Source organism: Sus scrofa, chromosome 14 (genome assembly GCF_000003025.6).
Source record: "Sus scrofa isolate TJ Tabasco breed Duroc chromosome 14, Sscrofa11.1, whole genome shotgun sequence".
In the NCBI taxonomy this organism is placed as follows: Eukaryota; Metazoa; Chordata; class Mammalia; order Artiodactyla; family Suidae; genus Sus; species Sus scrofa.
The window spans coordinates 54,923,188-54,948,991 of NC_010456.5; the positions used below are offsets into that span (position 1 = coordinate 54,923,188).

General features: G+C 45.6%; 1 protein-coding gene across 3 annotated transcripts in view; it reads right to left on the reverse strand.

The window, feature by feature from the left end:
* EDARADD (EDAR associated death domain) overlaps nt 969-25,804 on the reverse strand; it is a 68,051-nt gene continuing 43,215 nt past the window's right edge. The window contains exons 5-7 of one of the 3 annotated variants that reach the window (XM_021072012.1): nt 18,921-18,966; nt 4,162-4,486; nt 969-3,776 (exon numbers count right to left, since the gene is read on the reverse strand). In XM_021072012.1, the coding sequence (XP_020927671.1) occupies nt 3,713-3,776; nt 4,162-4,486; nt 18,921-18,966 (435 nt within the window). In that variant the 3' untranslated portion in view covers nt 969-3,712. 3 annotated transcript variants of the gene reach the window in all.

The window sequence follows — 25,804 nt, forward strand, 5'->3', positions numbered from 1 at the left end:
TATCATTTTTAGATAATGTGTGCTTTATTTGCATCTCCTTTCCATGTGTCTCCTTCCTCAGTGTGTACATGTTCTGGGGCTGTGTGGGGTCCAGTACAGCTCTGCTCTCTATTCCCTTGGTGCAGCAGTCACTGCCACCAAATAAAATGCTTCTTACATAGGGTTTCATCACATAACATTGCAGATGGGAGTTTTGTTTAAAAGACTATACCTTGGAACTTAGCTAAAGAGATTTCATCCAGAATTCTAATAGCAAAAGGACCTGGTCATAAGCAATTTAGTTTATAATGTGGGCAACTGAACATCAGTCCCTACAGACAGTAATAGTGAGCAAAGCTCTCAAGTATTAATAATCTTAAATTTTAACAATTATTTGATTAGTCATAAAATAATCTCTCTCCTTTACCACTTTTGCTTTTGTAAAGTATCAGTATATTTATGCTACTACAGCATTTATTCGCTAAAAATTAGCTTTAAAGAAAGTTATTTGAGGTTATTACACAATTGAATTATGGCTCTATTTCAGTTGAGATTTCCTTTTGCTATTTCTGTATAGCACAGATAAAAGTCGTCCCCCACTTGGTCAAAGTCTAGAATCCAAATGAACTTTAATTAAAAAAATTTTTGGTTAAATTTCTCTCTGCTAACATCATACTCTTAATAATTAAAACTTTTCATAAGGTAAATGCCCCAAAATACAGACGTCTAAATGTGCAAATAATGGTAGAATGAAATGAAAATAACACATTTATACCAACTCTCTTGTTCTTAAAAAAAAAAAAAAAAAAAAGAATCTGGAGTTCCTGTCGTGGCACAGCAGAAACGAATTCGACTAGGAACAATGAGGTTGCGGGTTCGATCCCTGGCCTTGCTCAGTGGGTTAAGGATCTGGCATTGTCATGAGCTGTGGTGTAGGTCACAGACGTGGCTCAGATCTGATCTTGCTGTGACTGTGGCTGTGGCCAGCAGCTGTAGCTCAGATTGGACCCCTAGCCTAGGAACCTCCATATGCCATGGGCACAGTCCTAAAAAGCAAACAAACAAACAAACAAACAAACAAAATCGCTTCTACCCTGGCATTTTCCCCATAAAATTATAATAGGAACTCAGGCTTTCATAGCTAGTGATGGAAACTATCAGCCATCAGGACTTTGGCACCAATGCTGCCAAATACAAAGACGAATGGGTGGTGCTCTGTGGTCTCATGGTTTTCCTGTCACTCCTGGATACAAAGATACGAGAGTGTTCTTAGCTCTGCCCAGATCTGATCTAGCTGAACCCTGTTTTAACATTTTGACCCAACCCAAAGGTAAGTTTGGCTGACATTTATGAACAATAGCTATGTTCAAGAGACCTATGAGGATACAACCTGTCCAAAGTCAGTTAAGAGGCTGAAAACCTTCAGTCTGGAATTTTGGAAACATGTCCCTCAAAAGCAGTGCTGGTAGGGGCTGGTGTTCCCAAGTCAGCCCACAAAAAGCTGTGAATTCGGGAACCTGTGAAGTACAGAACTGAGAGTTCTACAGAAACATGTGCACCAGTCTTTCCATGGGAAGATTCCATCCCATTTTCTGGATTGTCACCCTGGGATTTCAGCAACGGATTTAGTTTCTATTTGCAGCTATGGCTCTGCTGGAGGGAGTTACAAGCCCATCTCCCTCAGCTGTGTTCTGACCACGGAGAGTGGTCCAGGGCATCCATGCGGGGGCCCTGAGAGACCAGGGACTGGTCAAGAGGGAGGGGGGCAGGGCAGGGTGGGGGGGCTGGCTGTTTTCCACCCCCTCCTTCCAGGCTGCCCTCTGTCAGGTGGAGGTGGAGGAAGTCTGTGGACACGGTGGGAAACCCGCCCATCCCCCCTCCAGGGTATGATGCTGAGGGTGGGACTGAAGGTACCACCTGAACAGGTCAAGGCCAGATGCCAGTGGAGGAAGCAGGTCTCCTTCCCATCCTCCACCCTCTCCCCTCCCCTGCTGCCTCTCAAGTGGTCACGGGCCCCATAGGCTGGTATTGAGCTGAGGGGACAAGTCTGCCCCAGTGGAAATGAGCTGCAAAGGCAAGGAGCCCAGGGAGTCCTCAGCAGCCAGGGGAGAGAGAGGACTCCTTGGTGGCACCTAACCTGGCAGCAGTGAGCAGGTCACTGGCTGTCAGGCTGGGACCCACTCCATCTATCCCCAGGTAGTGTCTGTGACTGCCCCCGCCCATCGCCAACCACTGGGGGTGTCAGGATACAAGGAGCCATGACCCCTGCCCCCAGCGCTGAGAGTCTGGTACCACAAAACACTAAAAAATCACACCCTTTCAGTTCCATCTCCCTAAATGTCAATAGTGAGTGTCACTGGCTCATCTATACCTTCCCACAATAAATCTTGGGCTGATACAAGGGACCATGTCACACACAGCTTAATGAGAACATAGTGCATAAAATCAACCTCCTAGAAGACAGCCCCCCACCCCACCCCCGGCCCCTTACAAGGTCTGTATGGAACCTGGAACTTGGCTGACAGTCAATACGGAACAATCACCTCTTTGGACATCACGCTGCCCAAGAATCTTTTTTTTTTTTTTTTTTTTTTTTAAATCTCTACATTTCATCACTGGCTGTTACTCCGAGGGCATCTTTCAATAAACCTGACATTTATCTGCTAAATCTGACAAGAGAAGATGAGCTAGATCTGACTAACATTGAATCAGAAGTGAGTAAGTCTCTATGGTAATTTTGTGAGGTTAGAGTTTACATTTGATGGTGAGGTGAGGCTGGTGCTATACCAGCAACCTCCCAAAAACTGCTGTAGCAGTTAGTGGGAAGCGATGCCGGCAGTTTAGAAAATAACTTTCTTTTAAGTTAATCCTAATCATTCTTGTACTCCAAGCAATGTTATGCATCATTTTTGCTTCTTTTAGTCAAGAATTTATACAGAATACTCCCAAGTTGGACAGAGTGCCTTAATTTTTTACACCCAAAGCCAAAACCAAACGGCACCTTTACAAAATTCTGAAGTAAACCAAGGCTTCTCTCTTTTTGACCCCCAAAACAACCCATCTCCCCTACAGCAAACTCTCCCATCTCCCACGCTCTCCACAGTCAACCATCAAATAAGAACACTGGTTGTTCTTTGGACCCAATTTCTCATTCAGTTTAAAATCCAAATTTTGATTTTTAATGCATAGCTTTCCTCCTAGCATCACCGTTAAAAGATTTCTGAGTCTTGGGTAAAGGGCTGTGTAGTGTTACAGGGTTCTGTTTTAAGCTGGGGTAGTGGGTACCAGAGGGAGTTACAGTTCACCCACTGGCCAGGTAATTTCTATTTCTTTCTGAACCGAGCTTCCTCTTGGGATGAAACATTTGGCCTGATATAAAAAGATGTAAAAGTGCACATTAATTTTTTAAAAGCAGTGGGTACCAAAAGAGCCTCCTGTGTCCTCCATCACCTCCCCCCACCGTGGTCCCCACGACCCTGCGAAATCCCTGACTCTCCTCCCAACATCCATCCGTTTTCATATTTCTTTCCAAAACACTCAAGCAGACATCTCTGCCGGTGCACAGCTTACACAAGGGTTTGCATAAGGAGGACGGCACACGTGTTCTGGAGGGTATTGCCACACAATGCCAACAGCTTGTGAATCCACCTAGTCCTTTACAGCCAAAAAAGTAACAGACAAAAGGGTAACTTCTTTCTGTTGCTTTCTTCTAAGCCAGTGGGAGGGCCATGGATCATAAAGGATCTTGTGGATGGTGACTGGTTGAGGCCATCCACAATCTTAGCTCCGACGGCAACCTTCAGGATTTAAGGGAGAGGAAACTTTTATTTTCACCCCGGCATGAATCCAAGTGACGGTAGCTTTGGCCCCGGTCCCTATAAGGAGCCTACCGCACCCTGTCCCCAGTTTCAGATTCAAATATTAAATTAAAACATGTGCAACACTAAAGGAAAATCCGCCACCCAGAACACACCCCATCCCTCCACAAAAGCACCAGGTGTGGGGAAAACCAAGGTCCACTGTTCCACATGCTCACCCTAAACTTAAAAAAGAACAGATTCAAGTCACTCCTTAACCTGGGCTTGTTTCAAAGTCCGGGGAGGCCAACAAGAAGGAGCCGGGGTCTAGACGTTCCGGGGGTGGTCTTCACGGCTCCTCTTGGGCCACTCCTCGTCCACCCACCTGCGCAGGACCTTCTCCACGTCGGCCCTGTGGTAGAGCCTGCAGAGCTCCATGAGCTGGCCCACCGTCCTCTGGCTGTTCCGGAGCAGGAACTCCAGGGTGGGGCTCTGCGGCCGCTGCTCCAGGAAGCACAGTTCATCGTAGGGCATGCCCCACTTGCTTGCAAAATTCCTCCAGTTTTTGACCGTCGGGTGACAGGGATCCAGCTTTATCCTGATCACGTCTAGTAAGTCCTGGTCGTTGAGCAAGTCGCTGATGGTAGGGGCCCGGAGCGAGCAGGAGGAACAGGTACACTTCTTGGCGCAGGGCTCGACCTTGCTTAGATCTGCAGGAACAAAGGACACAGCCCACTGTGTCAGCAACAGGCCCAAGACGTGTGTGTGTGTGTGTGTGTGTGTGTGTGTGTGTGTTCATCTCTTCCATCCTTTACTTTCCCGCTGAAGGGTAAGCAGCGTCAGTGTCGGTGGGTATCTCACAGAGGACTACACGCAATATTCATTTCTACATACGCACCAATAACATGCTGTTCTTGTCCTGTTTTGTTTTGTTTTACAACCACACTGCGGCATATGGAGGTTCCCAGGCTAGGGGTCAAATTGGAGCTGTAGCCACCGACCTACATCACCTACATCACAGCCACAGCGCCAGATCCCAGCTACATCTGCAACCTACACTGCAGCTCACGGCAACGTCAGATCCTTAACCGATTGGGCGGGGCCAGGGACCAAACTGGCGATCTCATGGATACTAGTTGGGTTTGCTACTGCTGAGCCACAATGTCCTGTGTTCTTGATGGCCAAGGGCAGTTGCTTTGCTGAAAGCTGTGGCCAGATTTTACAAAGCCAGTTTTCCTTCCTTTCTGAGACTCTATGTCCTGTGCTGTGGGGATGTGAGACTGTGAAACTGCTGCCAGAACGAGGGCTCCGGGGGCAGATGGCCAGGCAGCAGGGAGGGTGTCAGACACCGCCGTCCCATGAGAAAGCCGTGCATCCTTACCCGCACCTCAACCTTTACCCCTTCCAAGTCACAAGTCAGCCCTGACAGCTTTTTAATGCCAAGCGCAGCCTGTTAGGGTGTAAAGGATTTGCACAAGTCTTTGAAGGGTCTCTTAAAAAAAAAATACACACCCTAAAAACTGGAATATCCACTCTACTCCATATGTGTATTTGAAAATGAGTGATAACTGATAATGCCAGAACACTTACTTTTTAAATTTAGGGCCATCTTATCATCACTTTGCCTTTATCTGTGTTTTCCTCACCTAGTGGGGCTGCCTTTGAAGTGGAGCCAGCGCCCTGAGGTGTGTGAGCTGGGCTGGGCCAGCAGGTGGCTTGGGCTCAGCCTTGCCTAGAAGAGCAGCTCCAGCGTGGAAGGAGGGCTCCCTTCCCCATCAGCCATCTTGGGCCTCGATGTAGTACTTGGAGGCATGTTAGCAGGAGGATGAAGTTGGTAGGTAAGCGGTGAGTAGGTCAGAGGTAAGAAGTTAGCAGGGAAGAGGCAAACTAGTTATACTACAGCTGAGTCTGTATAGCATGGTAACCCCAGCGACCTAGATTCTGCAATAGCACTGGACCTCCTGTCTCCCCTGACCAGGAACATTAACAGCCAAAGACTGTGTTGGTGATCACTGGCTTGGAAACTTCTGGGAGGCTAGGATGCCTTTTTCTTTTTAGGGCTGCACCTGCAGCATATGGAGGTTCCCAGGATAGGGGTCGAATCGGAGCTGCAGCTGCCGGCCTACAGCACAGCCACAGCAATGCAGGATCTGAGCCACGTCTGTGACCTACACCACAGCTCATGGCAACGCTGGATCCTCAACCCACTGAGTGCAGCCTGGAATTGAACCCGAGTCAGGTTTGTTCCCACTGCGCCATGACGGGAACTCCTATGATGACCTTTTCTGCACTGAGCAGCAGACGTCCCCACTTAGGAAAGTAAAGAATTTGGAAAAAAAAGGGAGTCACTTTGGTGATTGGGAGAGTGAGAACCAGCCATTTTGAGGCACGTTCAAATGAAAAGATAATAAGAGCCATGGAAATTGTGCTCATACTCTTTGACCTGTTAATATACCTTCTGAGAATCACCCTGAGGTCATCTAACATATGTGTATATATGAACATTTTTATCACAGTCGTATTCATGTTCTCCATTAAAAAAAAAAAAACCTTAAAAATCAAAGGGGACTAGTGAAATAAATTATTATACTACTTGATGAAATATTATTTAAGTAATTATGAAGATGGCAGAGCAACCTAGAAAAATGTTTGTGCTGTTAAGTGAAAAGCACAAGACGTAAAGAATGCATATCCTCTGATTAAAACTGCGGGAAAACTGTGAATACTCCTACGGAAGTAGATGTACAAAAATAACCATAACCACCGTGGTTAAGGTGGTGGGATTTGGGTTCTATTTTCCTTTCTCTAGCGCTGTTTCTTTAGTTATTTCTATGAAAACTAAAACAATGTGTTCTATGAACAAATACATGATTTAGCACAGAGAAGACTTATCATGGAGTATCGTTCCTCCTTGCCAAACTTGTCTTAGGTCTTTGAGCCCAGCCCTGCCTACCTTCCCCCTGATTTGGTTCATCAAATAGCTCCTTTCTGTTCCCTCATCTCCAGCCACCCATCTCTACGGAGTCTCTTTCCTTTGTCTACAAATACGTACAGCGCTCCTCCACCATAAAAAAATGAGACTCTCTGGAGTTCCCTGGTGGCCTAGTGGTTAAGGATCTGGCATTGTCACGTCTGTGGCTCAGGTTACTGCTGTGGTGCGGGTTTGATCCCTGGCCCAGGAACTTCCCAGGTGCAGCCAAAAAAAAAAAAAAAAAAAAAAAAAAATCTCAAAGTGCCCTTTTTTGATTTCCTAATTCACTGAAGTCACTTTCTCTTACTTTTTTTTATTCACGGTTAAACTTCTAGAAGGAGAAATCAAAATCTGTTGCCTCCAATTTTTTTTTTTTTTTTTTTTTTTTTTGTACCTGAGGCATGCAGAAATCCCCAGACCAGGAACCGAACCCAAGCCAGAGCAGTAACCGGAATTGCTGTAGTGACAACACTGGATGCCTAATTGCTAGGCCATCAGGGAACCCCTGCCTCGTCAGGTTCTTAACGTTCATCTTCTTTGGCTTTGAGTGGCATCTGACCCAGCCTAGTTCTTGCCAAACCCTACAGAGACTGAACAAAGGTCCCTGCACCCCAACTGCAGAGTCCAGTCTCGATGCAGTAGAAGAATCCAGAGAAGCAGATCCCCACCTGACTTTGAGCATCACCCATACCTCCTGCTGCTGCTGATGTCCTCATCACACCAGCTCCCTGTGGATTCAGCTGCCTCTGGAACTGGGCCCAGGACCCTTTTGCCACTTCAGACACTGTCTATTGCACTGAAGGCTGTGTTTTCCTGCAGGTTCCTTCTGACAGCCATGCCCCACACCTCCCCAGGCACATCCTACCGTGTCTGGGCCATGGCCCTTCCCGTGTCTGCCTGACATTCTGAGACCCCCGCCGGCCTCATGGCTGAGTCCTTGGGAGTTACGGGGGCGTGCTCTAGTCCTCTTCTCAGCCTGAAACTTTTCCTGTCCATGTGCCCCCCCATCCCTTTGGTCATCTTCTCCACTCCCAACAATTCTACAAGGCCCTCCCGTTAGAATGGATGACCCTTTCTTTCAGCAATGGCAGGACCCAACACAGCCCTTGGCATGTGGTAAATGCTGTGCCCACGTGTGCTGTGTGAGTGAATGAATGAATGGTCAGCCCTGCCTGCTCAGCTAAGCACCAGAACAGACTGCTGAAAGGCTCCTCACGGTGTCCAGGTGACAACTCCAACTCAAAGGACCTGAAGCAGTCCTTGGATTTCTCCCCCTATGCACCCAAAGCACCTCAGTTCCCCTCTTTGCACCCGCAGTTTCCCAGCATCCTTACAGGCTTTTTTCTCTCCATCCAACCAGTTATCAGGGTCACAGCCTCCTTTGAAGCTCTTCATGCCACTCTTCCTTTTTCTTTTTTGTCTTTTTCTAGGACCGCTCCCACAGCATATGGAGGTTCCCAGGCTAGGGGTTGAATCGGAGCTGTAGCTACTGGCCTATGCCACAGCCACTGGGGATCCAAGCAGCATCTGCGACCTACACCACAGCTCATGGCAATGCCAGATCCTTAACCCACTGAGCGAGGCAGGGATCGAACCCGCAACCTCATGGTTCCTAGTCGGATTCGTTAACCACTGCACCATCAAGGGAACTCCTCTTCATGCCACTCTTCTATTTCCCATGACTACCCTGAATATAATCTGGGCTCCAGAAAAGCAGGGTGACTCAGTTCTCTGAATAGACCACCTGTATTTTCTTTTTCAAAGTTTGATTGAACTTAGAAAACCATATAAGCCCAGGGTAGAATATTTTAAAATTATATACAATTAGAAATTTTGTATAAACTTGCACATTAGGGTTTTCCCACGTGCTCATGACTAAGAGTAACAATTCGATGCAGACCCTTCTATTAAAATTTTGGGCCACATCTTTAATCATCTCACCAGTAATGGGATTATTAGGCCACAGGGTGTGGGCATTTTTTCTTTTAAGTTTTTATGTTGTTTAATTCTATACATTTGATTACCAAGATGTAATTCTATACATCCGATCAGATCTAATTGTCACAAAATATGGCCCTGTTGTTAATAGAGTTTGGAACTGCATGCCAAACCAACAATTCTTACGTGTGCTTTGTTATCTTGGAAACATTATCATCAGAATCCCGGGGACTGCTTTTCAAAAATACAGATGCCCATACCTCATCCCAGACCATAAAATCAGCATTTTGCACAAGATATTCAAGTGACAACACCGACTTTTGGAAATCCTACCCTGAAACCTCTTCTACCTTGCAGATCGAACCACATCATTTCAAAGCTCAAACACTTTGACCAACACCAGGATACATGTACAGAGTAAACTCTGACCAAGACTTTTAAGATACCGGGTAGACTTTCACTCTGACAGCTGTTTCTATGCAAACTTCTCAAGGGACCATAAAGCATTCATTATGGCCCCCAAGGGCTCAGCCTGTGTCGCTGCTCAAGGTACATCATTCGGCCTGGAGCTCTCCTTCCCTCACCTTCTTTGCTGGGCAAACCGAGACACTCAAGCCCAACTGGAACACCTACCTCCTCTGGAGAGCCTTTTCAAATCTTTTTTTTCTCCAATTTATGCTTATCTGGTTTTGGTAGACATTACGATTATCACAATTATTTGCCTATATTTCTGCCCATTTTGCAGTCCTTGAAAACAAAGTATGAGCATTTTAAGGCCATCAGTGCATAGACCCCAAACTGCTTTCCAGAATCAAAGCTGGACCAGTTTACACTCCAGCTGGAGTGTAGTAATGGTGCTTATCTCCTCTCACCTTTGTCAGCACCAAGTATGCGCTTCAAGAATCTTTGTCAACTGCATTGGTGGAAATGGATAGATTTCCTCCATGCCTTTTTTGGTGTTTTCTCTCCAATCAGTTTTCTGATTCTTTCCCTTTCACGGACCTTCCTCTAATTGAACTTCCCTGCAGCTACCAAACTTCGTCCATTCTATAAATCTCATCCCAGATACAGGCCTCCCAAGAAGTCTTTCAGCTCCTGCCTAGAAGGCTCTCTTACCCAGAATCCCATCATTTTGCTTGCACTCCTGACTCTGCCTTGCAGTGAGATACTCTGTCTGGTTTTATTGTTGTTTTTGCTCATTATACCTCAAACGCCCTGAGAACAGACCCATATCCTTCTGCAGTGGGTTCCACATCTTAGAGTTTTAAAATGTGGAATTATATTTCTATATAATACAGTGGGAGTTATTCTTCAGCTCCATTAGTAATGGTGAATAAAGAAGTAAGACTTTTGCTACATGATGGGACAGAAGTTTAATTCTTTAAAAAGAGAACTTTCTAATGTCGAAAGCAGTTTTGCGGTACAAGAGGGAAATAAGAGAAGTTGTGCAACTTTCTTTGCCCTTATTTAAAGGTGGGGCAAAATAATAATATTCTGTCAAGTGGAAAAGAAAGTGGTTTACTAAAGGATATGCATAATTCAGTTTTTGTAAAAGAAATAATTCAGTCATTCATATCCACATAAAGCATAAACAAATTCACAGGCATAGAAAAGAATCTGGGCATGTGCATAACAAAAATGTTAACAATGGATATTTCCTGGAGCTCCCTGGTGGCTCAGCAGGTTAAGGATCTGGTGTTGTCACTGCTTGGGTCACTGCAGTGGCACAGGTGTGATCCCTAGTCTACGTCATATGCCATAGGCACAGTTAAAAAAAAAATCCCAAACAATGGATATTTCCTAATTTTCTATAGTTACTGTGTTTATTGGATACTTATAAATATTTCTTAAATATCACAGAAAAATAAAGTAGGATTTAACCACTAAGTCCAGAATTACATGTATTGGTGTCTGAAGGTCTGCCCTGTATTACCTCCAAAAGGTTCAGGGTTGGCAGTGTTTTCTACTTTAGTCAAGAAGGGGAATGAGGAGTTCCCGTTGTGGCACAGTGGTTAATGAATCCGACTAGGAACCATGAGGTTGTGGGCTCGATCCCTGACCTCCCTCAATGGGTTAAGGATCCGGCGTTGCCGTGAGCTGTGGTGTAGGTCATAGACGCGGCTCAGATTCTGGGTTGCTGTGGCTCTGGTGTAGGCCAGCGGCTACAGCTCCGATTCGACCCCTAGCCTGGGAACCTCCATATGCCGTGGGAAGCGGCCCTAGAAAAGGCAAACAGACAAAAAAAAAAAAAAAAAAAAAAAAAAGAGGAATGAAAACACCAGTAAAGTTTCCATGAAACTCCTTTAAGCTTCTATTTCTTTCAACAGCTCATTGACCATTTACCAGTTTGTTTTAATATACATAGTGTGCCAAAAATCCATGGATTTTTTTTTCCTTTAGTATTTTCAATGGCATGCAGGCTAAGCCATTTACCAAACTGGAATCTACACAGACTGCCAACAGTCATGAATTTAAAGTTGCCTTTTAGAATCATAAACTGTAATTAGCTCCCTGAGGACTTAAGCAGATAAACATATTTCTTTTCCTATGAAATACACTTTGTCCTGCCCTGCTGTGAACACTATCATGTAAGAGTACATGAAAGGTCAGACTGGGTGATGCCTTGGGGAAGAAACAATTGTGGGGAGACAGACTTAAGACCAAAGAAGTTTTCACCAGAAATAGGGGAAGTCAGAAAGAGAAAGACAAATACCATATATCACATCACTTATATCTGGAATCTAATATATGGCACAAAGGAACCTTTCCACAGAAAAGAAACACGTGGACTTGGAGAACAGACTTGTGGTTGCCGAGGGGGAGGAGGAGGGAATGGGATGGACTGGGAGTTTGGGGTTAATAGATGCAAACTATTGCATATGAAATGGATAAGCAATGAGATCCTGCTGAATAGCACGGGAAACTATATCCAGTCACTTGCGATAGAATATGATAGAGGAGAATGTGAGAAAAGAATATATATATATATATGTATGTATGTCTGGGTCATTTCGCTGTACAATAGAAATTGACAGAACACTAAATCAACTGTAATGGAAAAAATAAAAATAATTTAAAAATAAAATAAAATGGAGATAATTAAGAAATAGGGGGAAAGGGGATCATTATTTGATGCTTTTCAGTGGCAAGCACAGGGTTGCTGTACAGAAACTCAGAAATTGTCCACTAAATGAATGAATAAGCTGTTATTACTGTTTGATGAATTTTAGGACCTGAAGAGAGGATAAAAACAGGACAGAAGGTCTTTTTATTTTTTATTTTATTTGTCTTTTTAGGGCTGCACCCTTGGCATATGGAGGTTCCCAGGCTAGGGGTCTAATCAGAGCTGTAGCTGCCAGCCTACACCACAGCCACAGCAATGAAGGATGTGAGCCACGTCTTCAAACTACACCACAGATCATGGCAATGCCAGATCCTTAACACACTGAGCAAGGCCAGGGATCGAACCCTCAACCTCATGGTTCCTAGTCGGATTCGCTTCCACTGCACCATGATGGGACCTCCCAGAATTGGTCTTTAAATACAAAAAGATGGGTTGATTCTTGATTGGGAGGAGGAAAGGAGAGTGTTATTGAGAAATGAGGAGTTAATTGTGTATAAAAATTTGCCTAGATGCTCTAACAAGTAGGCTCCTCGCTTGCCACATTTTGACCCTTCATGTGTCCTTCCATCAATGTAGAGCAAGAATGGATCACAGCATTAACTTAGGATGACTTCTTAGTTTAGAAGCCAAAACAGTGGAAGAACTTGCCCTTGGTCAGTTTTGTTTGAGGACTGGCTTAAACTAAGGAAGAATTTATCACAGGAGGAAGGGCCCAACTTCTCAGGGGTTTCCACCATCCCAGTAACTGCTGTTTATCAAATGCCTCACGGATAACCACCCCTGCACTGAGTCCTTGACATCCCGATCACCCAGTTCTGGATCTGTATCAGATGGGACTCATCAAATGCCAGTGCTCCGACTTCTGGAGCTTGCCTGCTCATGGCATTTAACATCTGTGGATTTCAGATTCCCCATCTATCAAATGGAGATAATAATAACTTCTGTATCTCATGAATTAAATGAGATAAATGATGTGAAAGCACATCTGTCAAGTCTTGTGTAAATGTTATTTAAAGACGTTAGGTTTTATATCTGCTTTTTTAAAGCAGTCTGGGAAGAAAAGAATCCCAATGCTGTCTGGTCTCTGCTGACACCTCCCAGCTCATCCTCTTCTCTATGGTGCTTCACTGCCCACATTTGTCCCCAAAACACTAAGCTCAGTGATGCCTCAGGACCTTTGCACCCGCTGGCTCTTCCCCCTGGAGGCCTCCCTCCTCAGAGCTCAACACGGCGGGCTTCTTTGCATTATTTAGACCTTGGTGCACCTTAAAGCAGCATCCTTTCTCTGCAGGAAAAATTCACTGTACTCATTTATTTTCCTCAAGGCACCCACCACCATATGTCATCACACATTGGTGTTTACTGTCCATCACTCTCAACTAGCATAAGCTCCAAAAGGACAGGGACTTGGATGTCCCCACTTCATTCCAGGCACAGAGTACGCACTCAATAATATTTTTGAGTAAATCAAGTGAAGGAAGAAGGTGACACAGAGAAACAGTCAAAATGAAAAAACTCTGGGCAGTCTAGAAAGAGCTACCTAGAAATTTCCAGATGAACGGAAACTGAGTATACATGAGGCAGAAGAAAGATTCCTCGTTGCTATGGAGAAGGGGTACACTGTCCCACAAAGGTTACCCACGTGGGCTTCAGAGGCATGCCAAGTGTTGATGCAAGGTGCCACCACGCAGGTATGCAACTGGGACAGGTCACTGAGCTTGCTGAGGCCACAGCCTCCCGCTCTGTACAGGGACAGTGATGCCTATTTCACGAAGTTGTTGGAGAATTAAACAAGATCCTCCAGGAAAGCCTGGTAAGCACGCAACAGAGATTGAGTAGCTGCAGATAAGGAACCATAACCAAGAGCAGTAGTTCTCAACCTTGGCCCCCAAATGGAACTCTTCCACCCCACCCCCCTCCCCTGCCCTCCCACAGAGATTTACAAAACTCCTAATGTTTGGCCCCACCCACCGAGATCCTTATTTCATTGGTTTGTGGGGTGGGGGGTGGGGGGGTGGGGGGGGTGGACATAGGAATTTTTTAAAGCTCTCCTAAAAATTCTAATCCCTGGGCAGACAGGGTTGAAAATCATTGTCTTAAAGACATCTGCTGGGTAAGTTCTTAGTCAGAAGGGCCTGCAGTGCCTTTTGGAATGACAGCCACATCCCTTCCAAAGAGACCATGTCTGTTTGGTGACTGCAGAGTCTGTGGAGAGACATTTTCCCCACGCTCATAAACAGAAGAATGGATTTTCCCAGGGGGCTTTTTTGGCCTCTCTCCCCCTACTCTCCATCCTCTCTCTCTCTATCTCTCTCGCACACATTACGCATCACGCCTTCAAGAAGAGTTCAGAACTCAAGCGGGTTCATCTATGAGGTACGTCTCTGTTGTTTAAAACAAAGAAAAGGTTCATGCTCAATGACACGGAGTCTAATGCTTGAGTTTGCAGCTGGCAGGTTGTAAAATGCTGGTCAATTAACAGTTAATTGTGCATTGGAACCAGATGCAGGACTCACAAGGGTCCTGACTGGCTGAGCCTGGAAAACGGCTCCCGTGGGGATGTTGGCAGTCGATCACAGATTGACTTAATATGCCTCCCCGCAGGGGAGGTGCTGTTTTATCTTGCACACCCTGGCTTTTCGAGCGCTATTATCACACGGGTGTTTCCTTGCAATGTGCTCAGTACCACTGCTGGCTCTCCATCATTTAGAATAATGGCCCCACAATAACTAGGTCTTGAGTTAGTGCAAACAATGAAACAGTACACATTTCATATTGGCAACTTCACCAACAGCAAAATACTGTGGTTCTGAAATAAAATCTCTCTCTCCCAGGTGTCCATAAATAACCAGATTTGTTAAATACCAGTAAGTGTCAAAGGAGAGTCAACTACTTCTGCAATTATGTTTATTAAGGGCACAAATTCATGCTTTATTTCCTGTGTGTGGTTTCCAATGTGGTTGGAAATAAACATATTCAAAATGCCAGTTTATGGCTTTGATAAATCACTGGGGTGAATACACACATTACTCATCAGAGGGAGTTACTAGCTCTGAGCTGGAAAATGATGAAGAATTATTTTTATCTACTGAGAAACCGACCCAAGGGCTTTGGGTGGGCGTTTGATCTCTTAACCAAGGGAAAAACAATATGATTCCATTTTCTCTCTCTAGAACATCCTTTTAAGAAGATATCAAGTTGGCAGCAGCACTAGGGAGTCTAACACACTGGATAAATCTTGGCCAGCAAATCATGCCGGGCCTCAATTCTGTCACTGAAATTGGAGTATAAACAGCGCATTAAAAAAAAAGAAAGAACGAAAGAAAAGAAACACACGTAAGAAAGGACCCAGGATGAAACTCAGCATAGAATTTTATATGAATCTGAAATCTGAAATTATGTGACACGACCTATTAAGTGTCACTTCGTAGACCTAATTTGAAAAAAAAAAAAACGAAAATCCTCTTTTACATACACTTCTAAGCTGTATTAGTTTTAGATTAGGCAAGTGCAGAATTCTACAAGGTCATCAGAAAGTCATTACTGAAAAACCGGCGACTGCGGAGAACAGGTGGGGAGGAGGGACCACGGTCCATGTGATAAATACCACCACTAAGAGGCTTTTAATTCTCCAATTTGGGAGTTTGCTTTCTTTTTTAATAACTGAGCCTTATTCCTTTAATACTCGAAGGTTTTCATTCTGAAAAATTGCATGAAAGCATTGTAAAACTTGAATATCTCTTTTAACAGGGTAAACCAAACATCATTTTTTGGGGGTTTTGTTGTTGATATTGCTGTTGTTTTAATTCAGGGTCCTATTAGGAATATCTTCTTTCTCCAGCTCTGCCTCCCCCACCCCCCAGGGGAGGGAGTTTCTTTATTCAACAGTTCCACAAGCGGCTTTGCTTTTCCAGAGGTTGCTGATCCTGAACGGTATTCTTATTCTTTCTTTGATTACAAACTGTCAGCTGTCATTTCTCACTCTGGTCTAATCCCTCCTTCTGTCCTACAGCCCTCCTTCCTCCGCACAAGGCATATTTTAACCAGCTATAAACTGATCACAGATAACCAAGGTTTTCAAATGACAAGAATTAAATACAAGCCAGGTTCTGAGTTAAGGCTCACCAAGGGCCTGATCCGAGGAAAGCAGCAAGCTTCTGGGAAAAGCAGCTCAGAGACTGAATCTGCAGGGTGGGGCTGGATTTTGGCTTGGTCCAGGCTGAAGACTCTGAGAGAGCTGGAAGCCTGACCTTTGCCCTGTGTGTGACACTCAAGCATTCCATGTGTGACTCACAGGACAGGCATCTGACCAATAGAGAGGCAACCTGGGGTGGTGGCCAGCGGAGGTGGGGTGGGGGGGGATTCAGGCCAGGGCTGGGGCTTGAATCCTACTTAATGACCTCTGTGACTGGGCGCCAGCCACGTGACCCAGCACCAGCCCCAGCCACAGTGCTGCTTCTGTGGCATCCACACAGTGAAGAAAACAATTGAAACTACAGAGTGGTCATGAACACTTTTTTCCCTAAGTATGTCTGCAAAGTGCTTAGGAAAAGGCCTGGCATATGGCGAATGCTAAATCAGCGTTTGTAAGTAAAACAGTAACTATTTCTTAGGTTGCTCTTCTCATTCAAAGGGGAAATAGGAGGATCTGCTTGTGACCATTCTTCCAAGTGCAAAGCCATTAGGTCAGTGTTTCTCACTTGCTTGTTTATGAAAACAAACAAACAAACAAACCCAAACCCAACCAAACATCGAACACTCCTCTGGGCAAAGCATCATGTTGAGCAGTGAAGATGCTAATTCCCACAGCACAATTTCTGCTCTCAGTAACACTACCTGCTCTCACTGCAAAGTTTGTCTTTGAAGGTCTTCCATTTCCTTTAAATGCAGGTAAAATTTTTTGGAGACAACCCCAAATTTGATTAAAGTGAAGCTATTAATTAATAATGACCTTACCTCATAAGAGTCTTTGAAGGATTTGTAGATATTTCTAAACAACTTACTTGATTCATTCTCATTTTAGCTGACATTTCATATCCAAGTGCAGGGTACTAGTCTTTAAAAAGTTTAAATGTATATTTTACCTTTTTAATTAGAAAAGAATAAGTGCGTGTCACAGAAAATCTAAAAAAGCAGATGAGCTTATGGAAAAAAAAAGTTCATGTTCTCATCACAGTCAGCCTTTTAGGAATTTCCTTGGTTATTTTAGCATGCATTGTATGTACTGGCCCACATCAGATGATTTGTTATATCTACATTTGTAAGTAGAGATTAAAGTTTTGAGGGAGATTTTTCTGATAACCACTCATGTTAGAACTTTTCTTAAATATAGGAGAATGAAAACAAAATTAAAACTGCCTCTGCGTATATGCAATGATGCACTCTCCTGCCCTACCTTATTCAGGTATGTACTTCTAATTTGAGCCTGTGTCCACTGCAGCATCTGAGCAAGAGAGATCATTATGAGCTGGTGGCCCCAGCCTCTTAGAGGCGTGGATTGTAGTCCAAGGAAGGTACGTCCCACTGGGTGTCTGGATGAGACCTGGACATTGGGTGTCCCATGAAAACTGATGGCCCAATTTCTCCCTTAATGATTTCTCTAATCACAGCAGGGCAGTGGCTGAACCAGGACCATAATCCCAACTTCTGTTTTCCAGAGGCATTCTTTTGCAACTTGATCTCCTTAGAAAGCCTGGCACACAATTTTGGTCTTTAATAAATAAAAATCTGTTGAGTGGGGAAAAAAAAAAAGTCACCTGTAATCTTATCACCCTGAGATAAAATTTGTGCTAACATCATGTTTCTAAGAGGGAAAAAAAGTTAATGATGCACTGACCATTCTGATTTTCAGCATGGTTACCTGGGCACAGTCTAGGATTGATGACAGATTGTCCGAAGGGTTTTATGGGTTCTCCCATCCTTCCTTAAAAAAAGAAACAAACCTGGAGTTCCCGTCGTGGCACAGTGGTTAAAGAATCTGACTAGGAACCATGAGGTTGCGGGTTCGATCCCTGGCCTTGCTCAGGGGGTTAAGGATCCGGCATTGCCGTGGGTTGTGGTGTAGGTCACAGATGTGGCTCAGATCCCGAGTTGCTGTGGATCTGGCGTAGGCCGGCAGCTACAGCTCCGATTCAACCTCTAGCCTGGGAACCTCCATATGCCACAGGAGTGGCCCTAGAAAAGGCAAAAAGACAAATAAATAAATAAATAAATAAATAAAATAAAATAAAGAAACAAACCCCTGGTGGTTTGGGTTATTCAATACACATTAAAAAATATTTTTAAATGTTGCTGAGGTTTCTTTTTTTCCTCTGATTATTATTTTGGTAGCTTATTTTCATGCTTAATCCATATTTTGCCCATGATTAATTAATGAGAAACCTAAACATTGCCAAAGTTTCTGTCTTACGATAAAGAAAAAAAAAACGTGGAGGAAAACAAGGCAAGAAAGACATTTTTTTGGTTAAACACTAAAAGCAGAAAGCAGTGGGGATCAGCATTCGATCTAAAGTCGGGAGGGCCCTCTGGGCCCCCTAAGCGCCGGAGGAGGCAGAGAGAGGGATGGGAGGCAGCGGGTACCTGAGCCGGCCCTTCCCACCCTTGGCTGGTGTGCCTAAGTCCCACTGTTCCCTTTCCCTGGCAAAGTTCCCCACTAGCCAGAACTCAGAGGGAGGGAGGAAGGGAGAGGGTCGGTTCTGACCCTCGATGGATACTAAACCCACCCAAATGAGGACCCTGCCCTGCCCAGCACAGGCAAAGGAGGGTCAGGACAGAGAACATACTCTTCGAAGGCTTTTGTGAAATCCTGTAAGATTTCTTTGCAGTTCACCAAGGCATGTGGTTAGAAAGTTTCTCTAGCCCGTAATACAGATTTCCAAAGTTCATGGATGGGCAATGGGACCCTACTGTACAGCACAGGAAAATGTGGGTGACCAGGTCGCTTTGCTGTACAACAGAACTTGAAGAAACATTGTAAGTCAACTATACTTCAATAATAACAATAATAATTTTTTTTAAAAAAGTTAATGATCAACATTGTCTCAAATGATCTTGAATTTTAGCCACACAAGCTACCCCAGAAACCCAGATATCTTTAGGGTCAACCATTTACCTGAAAGGGGATCTCTAGTACTGTCTGGAAAGCCATTTTCTTCTCCCTAAAAAAAAGAAAGAAAAAAGAACAAAAAGCAATCTTAAGTAAAATCATACCCATGTGTATTGCAGATGTTATCAATTTTCCAATGTAGTTAAATTTCCACCAAAACCGGGGTGGGGTAGGGTGATGGATCTTAAGCACAGCAGTTTAGTGACCGTGTCTCCTCCTAGAATATAAGCTCCTGGATGGCAGGAGTCCTTGTCTATTTGCTCCCCGTCCTGAGTCCTGAGTGGCTAGAATGATGTCCAGCACATAGTCCTCAGCAAATGTTTGCTAAATGAATTACTGTCCATGTATGTAATATATGTATGTATTCTGGCCATGCCCCCAGCATGTGGAAATTTCTGGGACAGGGATCAAACCTGAGCCACAGCAGTGACCCAAGCCGCCACAGTAACAACACGAGATCCTTAACCACTGCACCACAAGGGAACTCCTGTCCTTATACTTAAAAAAAAACTGTATAAATGCACACAATATGCTACCATTTTATTTTATATTATATTATGGACCAGTTCTCTGATTTTGTTCCCTATCTATTCTATGTTGGGCTTCTTGTTTGTCAGTCCAGGTCATAATTCTTTCCTGTATCTGTCATCCTTTTAAGTACATAGTACAAAGCAGTAAAGAGAAACTGTTAGGAAGCAGCGACCAATTCTCTTGTGAGGGAATCATGTTTCTGCCCGCCTGACTGAGGTTCTGTTTTTACAACCAAGGCCAAGCCACAGGATATACCATCTGAAGGGATTTACCTGATCTTGTGTGTGGGGGAGGGTGTTTTCAATGAAGTCAGCAGAGGAGACCCCCCAGTAGAAGTCTGCTTATGCTAACTCTATCTTTATGCAACTAAAATCTCTCTCAGCAGCTGAAGCGTCCCCTCTGCCCACAGTAGTGCAGAAGAAGCACTAGAGGTGGGCCAAAGCCCCAGATGTGGGCCCAGCTGCACACCCCTTACCAGCACTGACCTCTGATTCCTCATTTGTACATTAAGGTGGCTGGTAGATTAGCTTCCCCCTAAGACACACTCCATTCTCACGTCTCAAGATGTGTGAACTCCCAGATGTCAAGCATCTTAAACAGTCTTTGCCTCTTAACCTCCTAAGAAGCCTTTCTCCTTGCTCCCAGCTCATAATTTCCGATGTCTCAGCAGTGGACAGACATCTGCCTAATTACAAGCCCAATTTATCTCACACAGAAGAAGCATCCCCATGTCTTACTAGCTAGATTTTCCTCCCCAACTCATCTAAATATTTGCTTTTGTCTGGGTCCCGTTCCTCCCTACTGTCCTTACTGGAACAAAAAGCAACCTGCTCACCATCCATGCAGTTTCTAAGAGTTATGGGAAGTCTTAGAAAGAACAAAAACTCCTCTCTGCAATGTTTTCCTTCTGCAAGGTGAACCCAGAAGTTCAGCAATGTTAGGGCCACTATTCACTATTCGCTGGGTCGTGTGGAGACCTGCCTTTTCGCATCTGTGCCACTCCGGCAGGACCGGGCAGGCTCGGCCCTAACAACACTGTCACGGTTCTGCTCACTGAACTGGAAACTTGCACGGAGGAGGAAGCAGAAATAGGACCTTCCCATGGTGTCAAGAGACACAACTGTTACAGCTTGACATATTTCGTAGTACTAACGAAGAGGTCCTGCTAAAACATGCACTTGCCTTTTTTTTTTTTTTTTTGTCTTTTTTGCCACTTCTAGGGCCGCTCCCACGGCATATGGAGGTTCCCAGGCTAGGGGTCAAATCAGAGCTGTAGCTGCCAGCCTAAGCCACAGCCACAGCAATGCCAGACCCAAGCCTCGTCTGTGACCTACACCATAGCTCATGGCAACACCGGATCCTTAACCCACTGAGTGAGGCCAGGGATCGAACCCGCAACCTCATGTTTCCTAGTCAGATTCGTTAACCACTGAGCCTCGACGGGAACTCCAACATGCACTTGCTTTTAAGTAGAGACTATGTTATACAGTGTATTTGATTTGATTTCTCATAATCTGGAGAAAATTTTACCAAAATCTGGGTCTAGCTAGAATCGTCCCCCTGATGCAAGTGAGGGATGTGGGACATCGACTCTGAGGGACGTTGACATGAAGGTCGATAAGGACAGAAATTTTTTTTTTTTTTTTTGTCTTTTTGCCTTTTCTTGAGCCGCTCCCACAGCATATGGAGCTTCCCAGGCTAGGGGTCCAAACAGAGCTGTAGCCACTGGCCTATGCCACAGCCACAGCAACGCCGGATCGTTAACCCACTGATCAAGGGCAGGCATTGAACCTGCAACCTCGTGGTTCCTAGATAGATTCGTTAACCACTGCGCCACGAAGGGAACTCCAAGGACAGGATTTAGATCTACCATCTTTGTTCTTGCTTTGGATCTGTTCTGCTACTTTTTAGGTTAGTTTCCTAAGAGTGAAATATGAAAGGACTTATTTTTGTGGTTTTCAGGGTCTTCCTCATTGGAGATCTTTATTCAGCTCCTCTTTACTGGGTAGCTAATATTTACAAGCTCCAGGGGGAAACCCATTAAAGATAAAAGGAGCTGATCCCCTGACGGCAAGGCCTGTGCCCAGTCACACGAGGGAAATAGAGATGCATAAGAGTAACTGAACATAAGGCAGAAGATGGTGAACTCTGATAGGGAGGAAGAGGGGAGAGGTTTTTTCCAACTAAAAACCCAGAGGAGATGCAGAGATGAGCCCTGTTGTGGGTGGGGACTTGGGAAGAAGGGGCATTTAGCCAGAGGTCACGTGAGTACAGAAGGAAGGGGAAACGCATGAGGTCCCTGTGGGGCACTCTGCCTGAAGCAAATGCAGTGAGAGAGGAACAGAGGGAGAGGAGATGGGAAAATGGACTAAGGCCTGATAGCTGGTCTCGGGCAGCAGGAGTCATCAAGGGGCCCTGGCCAGAAGCAGGACGCCCTTGGAGCTGGCGAGGGTCAGGGCGGGAATACCTGCCCGGTGGCAGGGAGGCATAGAGGGACAAAGGCGGCCAGGCGCTTTGATGGGAGGGAAGCATGACTGACTGAAAGCTAGGACTATGAGCCCCCCAAACTACTCCTTTCGAGAGAAGGGGAAAAAGCTACAACCACAGAAGGGGTACAGCCAGACGGAGACAAGCGAGAGGAGGCAAAACCAAGAACAAGTTTTGAAGATGCGACAGAGGACATGTTGGATGGAGGAAGTCTCACAGGAGCAGAAGCCGCAGTGGGTCCTCAGGAGAGGCGGAACAGGAGATGCAGAGAAGGATGCTGAGGTGCTCAAGGGAGAAGAGGAGGCGGTGGGTGGGGGCATGCAGTGAGGTCGCAACCTAGAGCAGCACAAGGCATTCCAGTGGCAAGGGGGTTAATGAGAGAGGCCATGGAGAAGGGCTCTGAGGGCCACATGAAGACAAGGGCTCGTGAGGAGAAGAGTGAATTCTGAAAGCAGTTCTGGCAGCGTCTGCCTGGTGGGCAGCAAGGACGTGGAGACCCCCTCTCTTAGCCCTTCTAGCTGCTTCACTTTTTCCCGGCTTTGAGGCCCAGGCTCAGGTATCACCTGCTTCTCCCAAGTCCCAGTCTGGGTTACACACTGGGTGTTCCCACGGGTCCTGTGCCTGGCATGCCAGGCTGCTTGCTACACTGGGTGTGGAGGTTTCAAGTGTCTCTTCCACTCTAGACTCTAGACTAGGAGGCAGAGGCTCTTGCCCATGCGACATGGTAAAGATTAGCACCCATTTGAGACAGACAGATAACACAGAATATCTGCAGAAGGGAGGGTGAGTGGGAGGGAGGAAAGAAGACAAACAGCAGGGCTCTGAGTTCTCCAGCCCAAGGCAAGGACTGTTGTACCTCCGAGGCTCTCCTTACCACCCCACCACCCCTACCCTCCCCCCCATCATTCCCTCTGACCCTGCTCTCTGGCCTCATCTTGGTCACCACTTGTGCAGCCTCCACCCCCAGCCCATTCTTCTGGTCTTACCTGGCTCTTGTCCCTTAGTCACTGTAGAGCATCTTAGTATTGTTTAAAACACCCTAGATGTGTCCATCAGCTGCAGGCCCCTTGCCAGTCTCTAGCTCTTCATGAATTCTATGTGACTCTAAATGCTGAGTGTTGCTGGGAAAAAGCAGTGACAAGCCTCACACATCCACGAGATCACAAGTTTGATCTCGGCTGGGTCCCTGCTGCTCTTTGGTCATTCTTGGTTTCCCTTCTAACTGTCCTTATTAAGGCCCTTTTGGGTCCAGTTCCAAAACTTTTCCATTCATGCCCCCAGCCCCTAAGACGTAGGCTGGACCAAAGTATTATCCCCTATTCTCTCCTTCACTTCTATTTCCAAAGAGATGGTGTCTTTTCATCCTCAAGGTCTGTCCTTTATCCTTGGACTATGGTCCTGTGCAGATGTTTTTAACAGCACTTACTAGGAAAGGTGGGGCCATGTCTTATTTGTCTTTATATCACTAGCACTGAGCTCAGATACTGTGTTCTAAAAATCTTAGTTCAGTTTAACCGCACTCAGCATCATTGCAGGGTGGCCTCTCCATGCAACATGGGACTTGCCTCCAGGACCAGATCGGCTCTGAGGAGAGGTCTGAGATGGGCAGGGGAGCAGGGGTCCAGCTCACAGATAAGACACAGGATACAGAGGGTTCAGCAAGTCCTGCAATGGTTCTGGAAGCAGTGAGGGTGGGGATTTCCAAGAGGAGGTTGATTCCACTCAGATATTAGAGGGACGGAACACGCCAATAGGGAAGGTAGGCAGATGACACTTGGTGACCCCCAGGGTGAATACCAGAAATCCTCAGGAGGGAGCCTGGTGGTGGAACTGAACATGAGTATAGCTCTGGGAATGGGAGTCCAGGGGGCTGGGGACCCATGACTTGGGCACAGAGGCCTAGCCCTGGACATCCCTGGGGTGCTGGGTCCAGGTCTGAGGAAATGAATGGGCCAAGCACTTGCTCCATTAAAACTGATCCAGGAACAGAGAAGACAGAGTTGAGAGTCAGAGTGGCAGTGGGCTTACCTGTGAGCAACCCAGGATGGCAGGGGAAATGTAACAGGGGCTTAAAATGATTCCCTTCATCATCTCCTTTGCAGCTTGTCCCTTACCCTCCAAGAGATTCCCCCACCCCCAACCCCGGGCCTCAGAGCAGATATGAGCCTCCCCTTTTCTCAGCCAGCTCCCCCAGCCCACCCCTCCCTCCCACCTGCACTCCTTCCCCACTTCGTGATAGCTGACTTCCGCTGCGTGTGTACTATATGCCAGAGAGATGATGCTTTACTGGGTCAGCTCATTTCCTTCTCCAGATGCCGAGGAGCTGAGAACCACCCCACACAAATGATGAAACACTGCAGATTTCTATTCAGGGGACCCCTTTAAACCCTGGGTGAAGTTCAAGTGTTGGTTTTGTGGAAGAGAATGGTTTTTGGAGACAACTGTGTCTGTCTGCCAAAAGGAAAAGGTCTAGATAAGAAAAGAGAAGGAGGAGTTCCCGTAGTGGTGCAGCAGAAAGGAATCTGACTAGTAACCATGAGGTTGTGGGTTCGATCCCTGCCATGCTCAGTAGGTTAAGGATCCAGCGTTGTCATGAGCTGTGGTGTCACAGACATGGCTTGGATCTGATCTTGCTGTGGCTGTAGTGTAGGCCGGCAGCTGCAGCTCCAATTTGACCCCTAGCCTGGGAGCCTCCATATGTTGTGGGTGCAGCCCTAAAAAGCAAAAAAAAAAAAAAAAAAGAAAGAAAGAAAAAGGAAACAAACTTAATGTCCATTGACAAGTGAATAGATTAACAAAATGCGGAATACTATTCAGCCTTAAAAAAGGAAGGAAGTTCTGACACAGGCTACATCAAAGATGAACCTTTAAGACATTATGTTGAGTGAAATAAGCCAGACACAGAAGAACAAATACAGTTTGATTCCATTTATATGAATTACCTACAGGAGTCAAATTCAAAGAGACAGAAAATCAAATAATGATTTTCAGGGGGTGAGGAGAGAGAGAATGGGAAGTTAATGTTCAACAGGTGTAGACTTTCAGTTTGCAAAGATGAAAAGGTTCCGGAGACACATGGTAGTGATGGTTGCACAACAGTGTGAGTGTACTTAATGCCTCTGAACCATATTCCTAAAAATGGTCAAGATGGTAAATATTGTCTGTGTATTATACCAATTAATTTTTTTTTTAATATCCTTGGGAAATCTGCAGGTAACCGCAAAGTTGAATACCAGTGTTTTATATATTCAAGTAGGCTAAAGAAAACCCCCATTTTGTAAAACCTTTCCATTGTGAATACGGGGAAATTACCTTAGATTTGGGCAGATGTGTTAACTGTTGCCAAGAATTCTATGAGTAGGAAGGAAGTTGGCCAGGTGACATTAATTTTGCACCCTGGTTAGTTTACAACCCAGCAGTCAGGTCCCATTTCTGCTTAGGGAGCTGAAGGATCCAGGTGCTGAACAAGGGTCACCCTCGGGGTCTTACACATGGTGACTTCATACCAGGCTCCAAGCAGCAGCAAGCCCAGGACCAAGAAGACCCCCAGGGTAAAGCTCTCCACTCAGAGATGAACATGTGCCTGATGGGCCAAAGATTCTGACAGGCTGATGGGGAGGGTCCTAGCCAGCACCTAGGGGCTAGGTACCAGTCTTCTGGGAAACATGCGCTTCAAGACCGTCCACTCCATCTTTAAATGTCTCTGCTTGGCTAACTGATAACAAGTCCTATCATCATAATGTTGCCACCCAAGGGGAGGACAACTGAGTGGGAAAGCACTCAACAGGCTGGTTAAGCTGACTCTAGCCTAAGCCTGGCTGGAAACCATCACGAAGACCAAAGTTCTCACTGCCCACCTGCTGGCAATGACT